The sequence below is a fragment of the Punica granatum genome, chromosome 7, assembly GCF_007655135.1.
Source record: "Punica granatum isolate Tunisia-2019 chromosome 7, ASM765513v2, whole genome shotgun sequence".
In the NCBI taxonomy this organism is placed as follows: domain Eukaryota; kingdom Viridiplantae; phylum Streptophyta; class Magnoliopsida; order Myrtales; family Lythraceae; genus Punica; species Punica granatum.
Window position 1 is genome coordinate 27715698 of NC_045133.1, and position 10331 is coordinate 27726028.

General features: G+C 41.8%; 2 protein-coding genes across 2 annotated transcripts; both read right to left on the reverse strand.

Annotated features, from left to right (window-relative positions):
* Positions 1-1299: 1299 nt before the first annotated feature.
* Positions 1300-2675, reverse strand: LOC116213629. The gene has a single exon (XM_031548648.1). The coding sequence runs from the start codon at positions 2084-2086 to the stop codon at positions 1676-1678; it is 411 nt and encodes a 136-aa protein (XP_031404508.1). The 5' UTR covers positions 2087-2675; the 3' UTR covers positions 1300-1675.
* A 1024-nt stretch (positions 2676-3699) lies between these two features.
* Positions 3700-8109, reverse strand: LOC116213628. The gene is made up of 9 exons (XM_031548646.1): positions 7523-8109; positions 6656-6994; positions 6308-6521; positions 6032-6141; positions 5750-5949; positions 5267-5370; positions 4726-4913; positions 4415-4614; positions 3700-4142 (listed from the first exon to the last, which is right to left on the reverse strand). Exons 1-9 carry the CDS (start codon positions 7782-7784, stop codon positions 3906-3908), a joined length of 1854 nt encoding a protein of 617 aa, XP_031404506.1. The 5' UTR covers positions 7785-8109; the 3' UTR covers positions 3700-3905.
* Between the last annotated feature and the right edge of the window lie 2222 nt (positions 8110-10331).

Sequence of the window (10331 nt, forward strand, 5' to 3'; positions counted from 1 at the left end):
AAGATGGGCCTCGATCCATTTCCCACAGGCATCTTCTCCATGCTCCACAATGCATTCATCCCTAACCCTTTTCGTGTCAGGGCAAGCACAGCATATCTTCTTCTTTGGCTTCGGCTTCGGCTCCGGCAAAGCAGTTGCCTTTCCCACTGACTCTTGGTTATGCTGTGAGCCCGAGACAGCTAAGCTCGGGGAAGCAGCATTTTCCAGAGGAAAGCCGCCCATCCTATAAACAAGATGGCTCTCAAGGGATCTATGAAACTGAAACGAAGAGAAAAGAAAGATCAAAACTGCAGAAATTCATGCATCACGAGCAAAACACATTCATTCGTCGGAACATTGATATCGAAAACCTCTGTTTTGCTCAGATGATTCCAAAATTATATCAATTTCGGTGAACAAGGATCTGAATTCACAACCAACGCATTGAAGAAAGAGAGAGAGCTTACAGTCAGAGTTCAGGAGCTGAGACTCTGAAGAGAAGCAGAGGATGAAGAAGACGACGACACAGCCATCGATTCCAGTTCAGACGCCGTTTAAGAAAGAACATTACTAGGCCGGGTCTACTGCTCCCGGTTCAGGGAATCAGTTGATGGGCCACTATGGTGGTGGCCCAACCGACGTGGGCCTCACGGAACTTGCAATAGAATCTGATGCCCGGCCCACATTCTGTCGGGGTGAAAGTACGGAAAGCGGTTGAGCATGCGGAGCGTAGCACGCAGGGGTAAGAACATAAAATAAGACGAATCCAAACGATACTCCTTTAAATCACAAGCCGCTCTCAAACTCATCACCGGTCATGTATTGTATATAATGCAGGCTAGACCAGATATGGTTTTTGTTCCAACAGTTAAAAGCTTGAGGTTAAGAACTTAAGAAGCATACATATATCCCAACACTGATACCGGGTTAAAGCTTGCCATTACGCCATTTGCACACTCTGGTGGTCATCCTGCCATAAGATAAGTAGGGGCAAACCGGACACCGAGGATATAATAACACAGTGCCTGCATAACCTGGTGCCAGGAGATTCTCGCTAGTTCGAAACAGCAAACTTAGGCAACCATTCCATGGGAGGACTTTACGGTTTCTATGACCCGAACTATTTCATGCTGATCTTCATTATCCTTCCAATGTCTAGTATGGCAGTGCATTTACAAAGCAAGAGCAGGAGAACTAAAACAATTGCAAAGAAAACGCATTCATGCATTGTATAGAACAAAAATGCCCGGGCACTTTTTCACCAAACTCAGGCAATTTTTTTGCAACTTCTAACTTAAGATCAGTTAATGCGCGTGCTCGTAAAGAGAAAACTGCTGGAAACTGAGCCATTTGCATCCATTCTCAGGGGTGTAACATGAAAAGATCAATTTACATTCAAACTGTTCTACAGGTAAGTAACATATCCTTGAAGGAACTGGGGTCGATAAACCCACTCCAATTCGATATCTCCACTCTCTTCCTAGGAACTGGGCCACAACCAAAATCTCAACACAGAATCAATAAGAAAGCAGGCCAATCGAGAAAAACTCTACTCCCGGCGTCGCGTCTTCTCGACTGGTATTGCCCGGAATTTATAACAGTTCCAGCTCTTGAATAGCATTTCACGGCTTGCTTCCCTCCACGATCCCTTCCTAGGAGTTTCCGGGTCGCCCCATCTGGCAATCCAATCTTCCTATCAATCGTACTTCTCCCTCCACGAATACACCAGGAAGAAGATCCAGGAAGCAGCCAAAGCAATGTCCCCGAGGACCTTCTTGGGCCATTCCCGGTCGAGGTCCTCGAGCTTCTTCTCAAAGTAAAACCTCCAGACCGCCGTCGCTAGGTGGAGGACCACGCAGCCCCTCGCAAAGAAGCCCTGGAAGCCTCTGTCCTTGACGAACCCCACCATGATCAGCAAGAACCCGATGGCCACCAGGAGCAGGCCCGAGAAGGAATCGGAGGTCCGGATCAGGAGCTGGTCGTGGAGGGTCGATCCCCGGACCTTGATCACGGAGACCTCGGACGAGTAGAACATCATCAAGGCCCCGCTGGCAATCGCCACCAAAGAATGGAGGACACAGATCAAGAAAAACCCAGGCGAAGCCATTGAAGAACTCAAAAGACCCTCAGAGCCACAATCCGATCAACTGAGAGGCCGTCAGCACCAGAACATCTAAATTCCCAACTCACACTCCATTTCCCCAAAAAAAAGTTGATATCTTGCCCGCCAAATTTTCACATGCAGAGGATCAATCAAACTCCATAGAACAGAACCAACCGCGTGAAAAGCTCAATTGATTCCATCACCTCAAGGACATGGGCAAGCGATGACAACCCAAAGGAATCAACAGATGAATGCAAAACAGAGCTTACCCAATAACAAGATAGAGAGAGAGAGAGAGAGATTCTAGGGATGGAGACAGAGTGTACAGTGTAGGATTGACATCAAGGGAAACAGATTGATGCAGAGATATGTCTATGCAATTAAGGGTGCCGACATGGATTTATGTGAGCTGGAGATTATGGGTTGGGTTGGTGGGATCAGAATCAGGGATCTGTTCAATCTCCCATCCCCGACACCACACCCCGACTCCCGACCCATGCAGAGGAGAGAGAAGAAGAAATGGAGAGGAAAAGCAACGCCTTTGCAAACCGCTCTCTCCCCCCTTGTCTCTGGGGAATCGGAGATTACTTGTCTGTTCTGTCAAAGGATAATTTCTTTTGTTTAAATATGGGAATAATATTTATTTGATATTTATTTCCTTTAATTATAATTTTGGACACTTGTTCATGCGAAAATACCTCAATCGATTCCGCTCGAATTGAATTAATCAGGATCAACTTTTCACTTTATAGATATCAGAGTCACCCAAAGAATAAAAATATACAGTCTCACGAACCATGAGGTGGGGCAATCAACCGTTGTATTCCTAGTGGCATGAACTTTACCTTCAACTGATCGAAACTTTTGTTCAAGAACTTATAAAGAAATCAAAATTCAGTAAAAAGAATTTAGTAGCGAGAAAGGGTGATCCAAGCTTGTACTAATCTGAATATCTCATAATCTTGCCGAAAATTGTAATCTTGCCAAAAATTATACTTTCTCACGGAATTTAATATGTGGACTATCCAGAAGAAGAAATAATTGAAATTTGATAATGTGGGTAGTCGAATGATGGGCTCATATATAAAGTTCGTTATCTTGACAATGGATGGATGAACAGATCTAATTAATCATGACGCTATCCTCAGGATCCACTAGCTGTTTGGATCCCATAATATTATCTCTTGATGACCCTAAGTTACGCACTAATTAGATCCGAAATAATTCTGTCGACATAGCTATCCCCCCTCGGGCATATACTGAACCTTTTACCACTATGATCTCGTGGCAGGTGATCCAAGTTCCAGCTTGCCGAAACAATTGGATTAGGATGTCCAGGAAACAGCATAAGCCCTGAACAATTCCACGACATATTGGACACAAAGAATGGGCTCTGTTCACAAACCCGGATTTCATCTTGGCATATGATATGACTGGATGTGATCTGGAAAAACTACCGCAGCCTGTAGTCTGGCTGATATAAAGATGAGATTGACAATATCCTGAGCTGTGGTATAAACTTAAGAATTTGCAAGGCAGGATCCATGCTCGTTTCTAATACAATGCAGAATGCAAGAAACGCGAATCCTGTTGGGACATAGAAGATGCTAAAAGACTTGCAAGAATGGTAGATGCTGATTAAAAATTATTCGGAACAAACGCCGTACGTATATACAGAAAAAGAAAGAAAAGAATAGATATCGACAATTTCCCCCGGAACAAAATTTGAGTACCTCCTAACTTAACAATCAACCTAAAGCCTGTGAAAGAATCCTCTATGCGTATAAATTGAATAAGGGAAAAAAATTGATGTACCTTTAAGTTACAACTTGGAATGCAACGAATTTAGAACGAGATCTTGACTCTTGTCTCTTCCTCCTCCTGGAATGACCTTGCGGTGCCTCCTCGAGCTCGCTTTCCTGTCTCCTCTCCCGCGCCTGCTTATGCTCTTCCTTTGAGGTGGCCTCACAGACGTGGTTGATGCTGGTAGAGTGGTTCGAGGACGAACCATGGGAATAACTGGAGGAGACATTTGCTCTAGTAGATCTCTATGATATGCCTGCCATAAAGAATTGCATATGTCAATGCAAATATGCAGAAGTCCAGCGCGTCAGAAATGGAACTCATATCATATCAGAGCAGTCGGAGTTCTGCTTGATTCCAAAGAAAGCACAAGATACCGCATAAAGTGAAAACTTAGATTAACATTAGGAATTGTTGAAACTCTTCCTGGACTTGTCTATCAGGTCTTTATTCTGACCCTTCATAAACCAACTAACAGAGCCCAATTAGCCGGGGAGAAAAAAATGAGAGGTTTGAAGGAAAGAATACCTGTATAACAAAATTGCGTCTCTCACAATCCAAAAACATGCTGACGGTCCAGTTGACTTTTGCAGCTATCTTGTCTCTCACAGTGGAAAAGCTCAGCTGATCCCTCGAAGTGAAGCGATCAACTTCATTGAACCAAAGGCAAGTAAAAAGATTTGTGATGGGAATGTGTTCCCTTATGATAACACACCCTTCAGGAACATCTGCAGAAGTCGGAATCATGCATAAACTTTGATCTCCAAAAACAAAATAAAGCAAGCTGCCAAAATGTATATATGCTCTGATTTTCTCATATTTAATTTATCGTCACCTACCACTAGTTATTGGAAGCTTAGCCTCCGAATATGGAGTCAAACCCTCTTTTCTGTAAAAATCTATTTGAAAATCAATGGAGGAATTGTCATATTTCCCAGCTGCTTTATTAGCCTCGGCCTCTTCAAATACATCAAAGCGCTTGTAGTGTCTTGATATTGCAAAACTAGCATTTTGCCGCCACAGGAACCTGAAAAGTAGAGCACCAAAAGGTATTTCTCTAGACTTCTACCACTGAAATAATCTAAAAGGCAAATCTAAAACATCAGTACCGCAGTGTCTTCTACAACTGAAAAGGAAGTTATTGATGATCATATATAAGAAAATAATGCCAATGTGCATCTTTGATGTACATGTGTTCACTTTCCTATCTGAACACAAACTTTCAGCAAACATCATACCAGCATGTTAGAACAGAGAAACATATTAACTACATATGTTAATGTATGATTAATACAGAAGTACGATCTAATGAACCAATGCTTTGGATGCTAAAATTTATGGAAGATTAATTGCGGCATACACAGCAAAAGTGTTACCTACCTCTCAAGAACTTGATATGGATCCACAACAAGCTCAAGCTTTCCATCAATCCATATGGAATATCGGACATTGGGGAAGAGCCTATGAAGTAATAGCTTCGGAACCTGCAAACGTGAATGCCAGGTGAATAGAACTAGCAATAATCTCCTTGTGTTTTTTTCTTTTTTTTGGATAATGAGGGTATCCGGGCTTCGCCGGACTAATCCCACGGTCCTCTCCTTGTTAAATTTTTAGGAAGCAACTCATTTCAGGCAAAATCCTACCGAGCTATCGAATCAATTGCAAGAACAAAATAGAAATGAGGACACGTACATTATCCCATACTCTTCTTCCTCTTCTACATTAAATTGATTCATACATTCGTTTTCTAATTCCTAACTCAATTTGAGGGAAAATCAGCGGGATAAAAAGTGAGATCAACCTTCCACCCATGAAATTCAACGAAGAGAGCGAGAAAAGATTCATGCTGACTAATACAAATACCTTTCCATTCCGTCTTGCATCAGAGAAAGGGATGTTATGTACGACAATAACTTTCCAGAGTCCAACCCTCATGCTGCTGTCCAAAACACTATTATTTCTCATATATGCTTCCGTCTCTTCATCAATAAACATAAAGAAAGGTATGTTTTTCCGGGCTGCTTCGCTGATGTTCTTAGGCTGTTGTATGACATCATAATTTCCTGCAATGCATTAATACATTAAGAAGCAATGCTGTGATGGATTCAACTCTGTCAATATGATTGATGAAAAAGGATATGTTACCAAATATGCCAGATGCCACAATAACATCATAATACTTTTCCATCTCCACGAGGTCAGCTTCATCTATATCAAATCCACTCAGGCGACCAGGTTTGTTTCCTTTAACGAATCTGATGAGATTGGATAGAAAACATGAATTCAGCCACAAAATGTTGATAAAATGCTACTATCACTATTGAGGAGCATCAAAAGTTGACCGTTAGAAATCTCTGCCAGCTATCATATTAAGATAATTGATTGGATGAAGCAAAAACAGAAAGGCAAGAAAAAACATACCCACAATGCACTTCCATAGACTCTTTTATATCAAAAGAGTCATTCCGCTCCTTCAGAGAAGGATATCCTCCAAAATCTGAGCCTCCGTGTGGTTCAACTTTCACCGGATCTTCATTGTGAATATATGTCAGGTTTCGAAGCATGGGAGATATTGTTGGGGAACTTGGCATGCTAGATATAGCATCTTCTACAGAAAGATAACATACTGGACATGCTGTAAGAAAAGAAAAAGGAAGAAGAAGAAAATCAAGAGGTGAAGATGGAGCCCAATCCGCCTTCTATCAAGAGGAAGAATTGATAAATTTGGCCTGAATAATATTGGCAAAAGCAAAAGAGCTGAAGACTTACGTCGAGGTCCAATCCGCTTTCTATCGGGGGGAGGTGGAGGAGGGAATGCAAAATTTTCACAACGCTGACCCCATGGAGGGGCATGCCTTACAGGGACTGAACTTGAAGAAATCACATGGGGATGAGAACGAATATGATGACGAATGCGTGGATGATGTGGAGTAGGAAGTCTGCCTCTATTTCCATTGCCTCGGGGAACAGTCTTCCTAATGGAAGAATTTTGGTCTTTTTTGGTATCTTCAGCTCTCGGTGGGGGTGGTGATAGAAATTCTGGCGGTGCCTTCCCAGAGGAAAATCCCACATTTTCAATGTGTCGAGCAATACTTTGTACACTGCTTTCTGTCATTCAGAACACAGAAAGAACACAAAAACTCTTATGCCTTTTTTTGCTGAAGAACATCCAGTAGGACTTTGACGCATCACAACACAAATCAAACAAACACCGAGCATTTTTCGGACAAGAATATCAAAGAGCGATGCTAAACGAATTCTGCAAATCCTCAACCAGTGATCAGCAATATGGATAAGTTCTTATTTATCAAAGTCGAAATCTTCAAATCGTTTCGGCAATTCTAAGAATCTGAAAGCATATCTAATACAGTTAGAAAAGCTAGTTTGCTGGAGTTAGTCCTCTGCTATCAAATTTTATCACATTATGCGAGACAGATCTTACCCTACCAAATCAAAGTTCAAGCTCGCTCGGACACTTCATGACCAATGAAAGAGACAATTCAACTGCTTGGCTTTAGAACTTCCCAATCACAAAGTCCGAGTGGAATGCAGCAATTGAAGTCTGATTTCAACAACTACGTGACTGGAGAAGAAGCGCAACAGTATTCCGAAAGCAAGCGAGGGAAAAAACCGAACCTTTATTGACAGTGAACGATCCAAAGACGAAAACGAGGAGGGCAAGGACGACAAGCAGCAGCATTGCGACCTTACGGCGGCCTAAATATCGGCAGAGGAGCGAGAGACACCTCTCCTTCTCCCTGGAACTAGAGAGCGCCATCTTCGAAGGCTTACGCACCATCCCGGGCTGGTTGTGCAAGGCGCCATTCTGGAGATGAAGGTGCAGCTGCTGCAACGAACCATAGCTCCCCGTGCGAAGCCCTAGTGACGCTCCACTCATGCCTCAGGACCGAACAGCCGGCGGCGGCAATTCATTCATCTCCCTCCCGGACCTCCGATCCCGTCCCGGCTCCGGCCCTAAACCAACCCACTTGGCCTCCCCACTAAAAGATCAGATAGATAGATACCTCCGCTCCGATTCACTGAATCAACCAACCACCAACACAAAGCTGCTCCAATGGCGGATTCCGATTCGGCGAACTCAGCCGCGAATCAAATCTCCCCCCTGCTCGCTCCCGCCCGCGATCCTGCAGCTCCTCACCCAGGCAGATCGCAATTTTGAGGCTTTTCTCATTTTTTTATTTATTTCTTGCTCATATTTATATTATATTTTTAAATTTTTTAAATTAAAACTTTAAACGGGTGCTCGATTCTACTTGCAGAATTGTAGGTGACAACGTTATCCGATCAATTTCGCGGATTTTGATATTTGTGTCCGTCCGAGGGAAAAAAAATACGGAATTTTGCTAATAAGGTCCGAGATTTTCTGTTTGTTTCAAATTCATCTCGCTTCTTTTCGGTTTTTAAATTTGAACCCCGACTATATTTGACGATCTCACGTTCCGCCGTCTGTTATTTGGAGCTCGCGTTCAAGACTTCCAAGTGGTTAGCAAGAAGATATGCTATGCCTCTTCAATCCTCACCGTGTATCGATCTCGAGAGAAAACCGATGCTCGAGATCTTCCTAATGCTTCGAGCAAGTCCTTTTTTTATATAAGTAACTCAAATTTTTGAAAGCTTATTTCATATATATGACAATTGAATACTATATAAATTGTACTTTCAACACACCACGTCATCGAACATCCAGTCAATAAAAAATAAGTTATCTGAAATGATTTGAAATACGGCTATCTTGATAACTGTTACATCGACCGGGAGCTCTGGCAGAGCGGGTTCGAGAGTGCAGAAGTGCAAACGAACATCACGAAATTTCTGCAGTACAGACCCGACCAATCGATCAAGTTTCATGTGTGCAGCGTAAGATGATGAACGAGAATCGGGCCGGCCAAGAAGTTCAGGAAATGGGCTGGCGTGGTGGAATTTGTGGATGCCCATCGCTACGGTCCCGTCATTGTTTTTATGAATGGATGGGTCCAGTCTATGAAGGCCCAGTGGGCTCAGAGCGCGAAGTTTTCCTCAATATTTCTCTTCCTCAATTTTAATTTATATTGTACGAGAAGGAAGAATGGTGCATTATTCCACCAAAAACTAATTAAAAATAAAAGAATGGTGCTTATTTCCATATTTACCATATTTCTACCCCAAACATAAATATATAAATACATAAGATGCATGTACTAGAAATGTGTCCCAATTATCTTATAATAGAAAATAATTTCTTATAGATAAATGGTTACTTAATGCTAACTTTAATAACCAATAGATTTTTCGAACGCCTCTTGCACTTGTACTTATTGGTGAACACGATCCTTGAATATGGACGTACCTAAATTCATGGCCTTCGTAGGATGTTCATTAGACTAGAAAAATAATTCCTTTTTTTGTATAAAAAAAAGTACACATAGATATAGATAGTGACTTTTTTTTTTGCTCTAAATATAGATAGTGACTATGATAATCATTAGGATAATAATTTTTTAGATTTCCAATATATAATCTAGAAGGTAAGGTTGAGGGAAAAAACGAAAAAAAAAGGGGTGATGGGCCCATGGAAAAGCCCAGTATGATGAGAAGCCTTTTTTCTTCCTCAACTACTACGGTCGTCGGTCGCTGTCATATGTTGTTGCCTGGGGACACGTGGAACATCGAGATGGGTCCTCAGTGGGCCCACGGAGCCCGTGCCTTCCTAACCTTCAGCGGGGCCCAGTGAGCTGCTGCTCTGTCTCGAGGAGGCCCGACACGCCATGAATTCCTCGCCTTGCATTATTACATGGATAACTGTTTGTGATTAATGGCATGGGGACGGCCTTCTCTTCTCCATCGATGGGTCATGTATTTGCGGGGGAATGGGACATCAAATTCTACAAGCTTGATAGATCGAGTGAATCTCGGTTTCGTAAGGTCACTGTAGGCCTCATACGCACCAGATAATTGAGATATTATTCATTCGACGTCCGAAAGGCTAGAAATTCTTTCACAAAATCATTACAGATGGTTCGTAGGATATGTGAGAGTATACGTCTCTCCCTTTCAAATTCAAAAATTAATTTTATAGGTAGTTGTCCATTTTTAATGTTTACATTGAATATGTATTGATGAGGCAATTTTGCATATTTTATTCAAGCTCTCGATGGATACTTACTTATGAAAAAAAAATATTGTCATATCCTCTTAATAATCGAAATAAAAACCCTTCTAATTTAAAATCTCACTCACAATAGCGTGAATTGTAATTTACACAAATTCAAGCGCTATCAATAGATGTGATTGAAAATTTGAGTTATGAGGATTTTTAGATACATCGTTTAGGATGAGGATTTAGCAACTCTGATGATAAAATTGTAAGAACATATTAGAACTTCATTTTTTTTTCTCTTCGTGTTATTTATTTTTCTTTTTGGTTCTAAACACTTTGGGCTTTCCT